Source organism: Xenopus laevis, chromosome 2L, assembly GCF_017654675.1.
Source record: "Xenopus laevis strain J_2021 chromosome 2L, Xenopus_laevis_v10.1, whole genome shotgun sequence".
NCBI classification, from domain to species: domain Eukaryota; kingdom Metazoa; phylum Chordata; class Amphibia; order Anura; family Pipidae; genus Xenopus; species Xenopus laevis.
The window spans coordinates 64391386-64394629 of NC_054373.1; the positions used below are offsets into that span (position 1 = coordinate 64391386).

General features: G+C 42.8%; 1 protein-coding gene across 1 annotated transcript; it reads left to right on the plus strand.

Moving 5' to 3' along the window:
* The first annotated feature begins 521 nt into the window (after window positions 1–521).
* Window positions 522–2285, plus strand: LOC121399717 (piggyBac transposable element-derived protein 4-like). Its single transcript, XM_041581262.1, has 2 exons — window positions 522–778; window positions 971–2285. Exons 1-2 carry the CDS (start codon window positions 522–524, stop codon window positions 2283–2285), a joined length of 1572 nt encoding a protein of 523 aa, XP_041437196.1.
* Window positions 2286–3244: the final 959 nt, after the last annotated feature.

Here is a 3244-nt window from a genome sequence, read left to right on the forward strand (position 1 = left end):
TTCTAGCTGGTTTGTGTTGGTGCTTTGCATTTACTTTTCTTTTTTGATTTTCAGTTCTCTTATTGCATTGCCATTTCTACTTTGCGGTTTATTGATTCAACCTTGTTTTTGCTTTTCTGTCATTTTTAGTTTTGTATAGCTGATCAGTTTTTGTGTTTTCTTGAATACTGTGTGATTAGTGTTCATTCATAGGCTTTTTGTTCTAGAAAGTTTCAGGGAGTTTGAGAGTTCAGGGGGTTGGACTTATAGTTGTTGTGTTTTTTTTTTTTTCCCTTTGATTCGTTTATCTTATAATCAGTTTTGTTTATCTTATATTCAGTTCTTTTTTTCTTGACCGGTTTTGTTAATCTGAGCTTCAGTTTTTTTTTTTCTCAAAGTCTCTGCCTTGCCTGTGTTGCAATAGTTTTGCATATTGTGATCCAGCTAACATTTTTTTCTGGCAGTGAAAACACTTACTTGATTTTCTGTTTGTCACTGTTCCTGATTGTTCTTTGGATTAGGGGATCATTTTTGTTGGCAACATGGCAAAAAGGTTTTTTACTGTTGAAGAGGCTGCTGCCCTATGCATGGCCTCCAGCTCAGAGGAGTTTAGTGACTCTGATTCTGAGTATGTGCCCCCTGAATCAGAAAGTGACTCTTCTACTGATGAGTCACCAGGTAGTAGTAGCACGGTTACTGCCCTTGAGGAGCCCATGGAGTTGGAGCAGGATGTAGAAGAGGAGGTTGAGGATCAGGAAGAGGGTGGAAGGGCTGATGCTGCAACTGGAGGAGAGCCTGCGTGGGGGCCTCCTGGTAATTTTACCCCCGAAATTCCCCCATTTACTGCAGTCTCTGGCGTTAAGGTGGACACCAGTAATTTTGAGCCATTAAATTTTTTCCATTTATTTTTGACTGAGGCCATCCTACAGGATATGGTCCAGTACACAAATGTGTATGCCGTGCAATATCTTGCCAAAAATCCCCTCCCCAGATATGCTCAGGCGTGGCATCCCACTGATATTGCTGAAATGAAGAGGTTTGTGGGACTTACTCTAGCTATGGGGCTTATAAAAGTAAATTCCCTGGAGTCCTACTGGGATACCACTACTGTGCTATCCATTCCAATCTTTTCTGCCACAATGCCTAGAAACCGGTATCAGCTACTGCTCCGGTTTCTGCGATTCAATGATAATTCTAGGGCTTTACCCCCTAATGATCCTTCCCATGAGAGGCTGCATAAATTGAGGCCCCTAATAGACAGCCTGTCTGAGCGATTCGCAACAGTGTACACCCCCTCCCAAAACATTTGTATTGACGAGTCCCTTCTCCTCTTCAAAGGGCACCTACACTTCCGTCAGTACATCCCAAGCAAGCGTGCCCGCTATGGGATCAAATTTTATAAACTTTGCGAAAGCAGCTCGGGGTACACCAACCGCTTTTTGATTTACGAAGGAAAGGACTCACAATTAGACCCACCTGGTTGTCCCCTTGACCTGACTGTCAGTGGCAAAATTGTGTGGGAGCTCATCACTCCACTATTAGGCCGAGGTTACCACTTATACGTGGATAACTTTTACACCAGCATCCTCCTATTCAAAACCCTACATTGTTTAGACACCCCAGCCTGTGGCACCATAAATCGTAACCGTAAAGGATTGCCCAGGGAACTCCTCGACAAAAAACTGAACCGTGGAGAAATGTATTCCCTAAGAAATGATGAGCTCCTTGCCATCAAATTTTTGGATAGAAAAAATTTTTTCATGCTGACGACCATCCACGACACGTCAGTAATTGAAGAACAGAGAGCTGGTAGGCCCCCAAAATCTAAGCCTCTCTGTAGCAAGGAGTACAGTAAGTACATGGGTGGTGTTGACAGAACAGATCAACTCCAACATTATTACGATGCCACCCGAAAAACAAAGGCCTGGTACAAGAAAGTTGGCATATACCTTATTCAAATGGCCCTTCGAAATTCATATGTTGTCTATAAGGCAGCAGTACCAGGCCCCAAATTGTCTTATTATAAGTACCAGTTGCAGATAATCCCTGCCCTGTTGTTTGGTGGTCTAGAGGAGGCAGTGCCTGAGATGCGTGCCAGTGACAACGTGGCCCGATTGGTGGGGAAGCATTTTATAGACACGCTTCCACCAACTCCTGGAAAACCAAGAGCCCAAAAAGCCTGCAAGGTGTGCCACAAAAGGGGTATCAGACGAGATACACGGTACTATTGCCCAAAGTGCCCTCGCAACCCCGGGTTATGTTTCAGACCATGTTTTGAAATATACCACACTCAGCTGCACTACTGAAAATGTTGTAGATTGTTGTGTACTAATTGACTTTATTATAAGTATTGGCATCCCGCTTTGTGCAAAATTTATATTCAGGGCACTCCTAGCATTTTATGTTGTGGTTAATTTGGTATTTTCTTTCCCTAAACTGTTCCTATGGTTAGAGTAGCACTAGGGGGTGTAGCCAAGTGATGTGTTAGGTCAAGGTCAAGGGCGCCTAAAAATTTGTGGTGCGTGATGACTCTGAGATAATTTCATCTTGCCTGCTGATGATGTCTTCTCTCTGATGCCACAAAACTTTTTTTTACTGTCACCTCATAAGCTCCCCTGCGGTTGATCAGTATATCAGAATTTTGGGGCAATATTGTGTTAGGTCTCCCTAGAATTTTGAGAAGTATGGGCTTCAGTTTTTATTTTTGCAAAGTGTGTAAAGTGATCTTTGCCTGTTCTGGCTTTTTATTTGCAGTTGACAATGAAAGTCATGGTTTGCTGATAGATGGGAACATTTTGCATTTCAAAAGGCTAATCTAATCTTTGTCTTTATTATGGCTAGTAGTTAGTACAGTACTGAATGCATGGCTGAGATGGTTGGAGAAAAACAGGGCACTTGATTGAACTGACAACTCACCAGCTTTCAGTGCAGATTCTTTACTTCTGGGCAATATATACTTTGTTCTTGTGTAGACATTTAGCTCTTTCTTTTTGTTTTGTTTTTTTTTTGCGCCGAATTATGGATCCATAAGTTGATTTCACCTCTTTATCTAATGCCTCAAGCTTTAGGGCAGAGACACACATGGAGAAACACAGGTGCCTTCTGTAACTGCACTGAAAGGTGAGCGTTTGAGATGCCAATAATAAGGGCAGAGACACACATAGAGATTCCGGGAGATAAGTCGCCCAGCGCCGGCTAGAATCTAAATCACCGGTGGGATGGCTCTTGGAGCGCTTCATTTTCCAAGTCGCCCAAAGTTTCCTTG

Excerpts from the sequence above, each read along its gene's own strand:
- LOC121399717 (XM_041581262.1), top strand. The coding sequence starts at position 522 with ATGGCAAAAAGGTTTTTTACTGTTGAAGAGGCTGCTGCCCTATGCATG. Across the intron at positions 779-970 it reads GCAACTGGAGGAGAGCCTGC|ATATGCTCAGGCGTGGCATC; the intron begins GTGGGGGCCTCC and ends TCCCCTCCCCAG.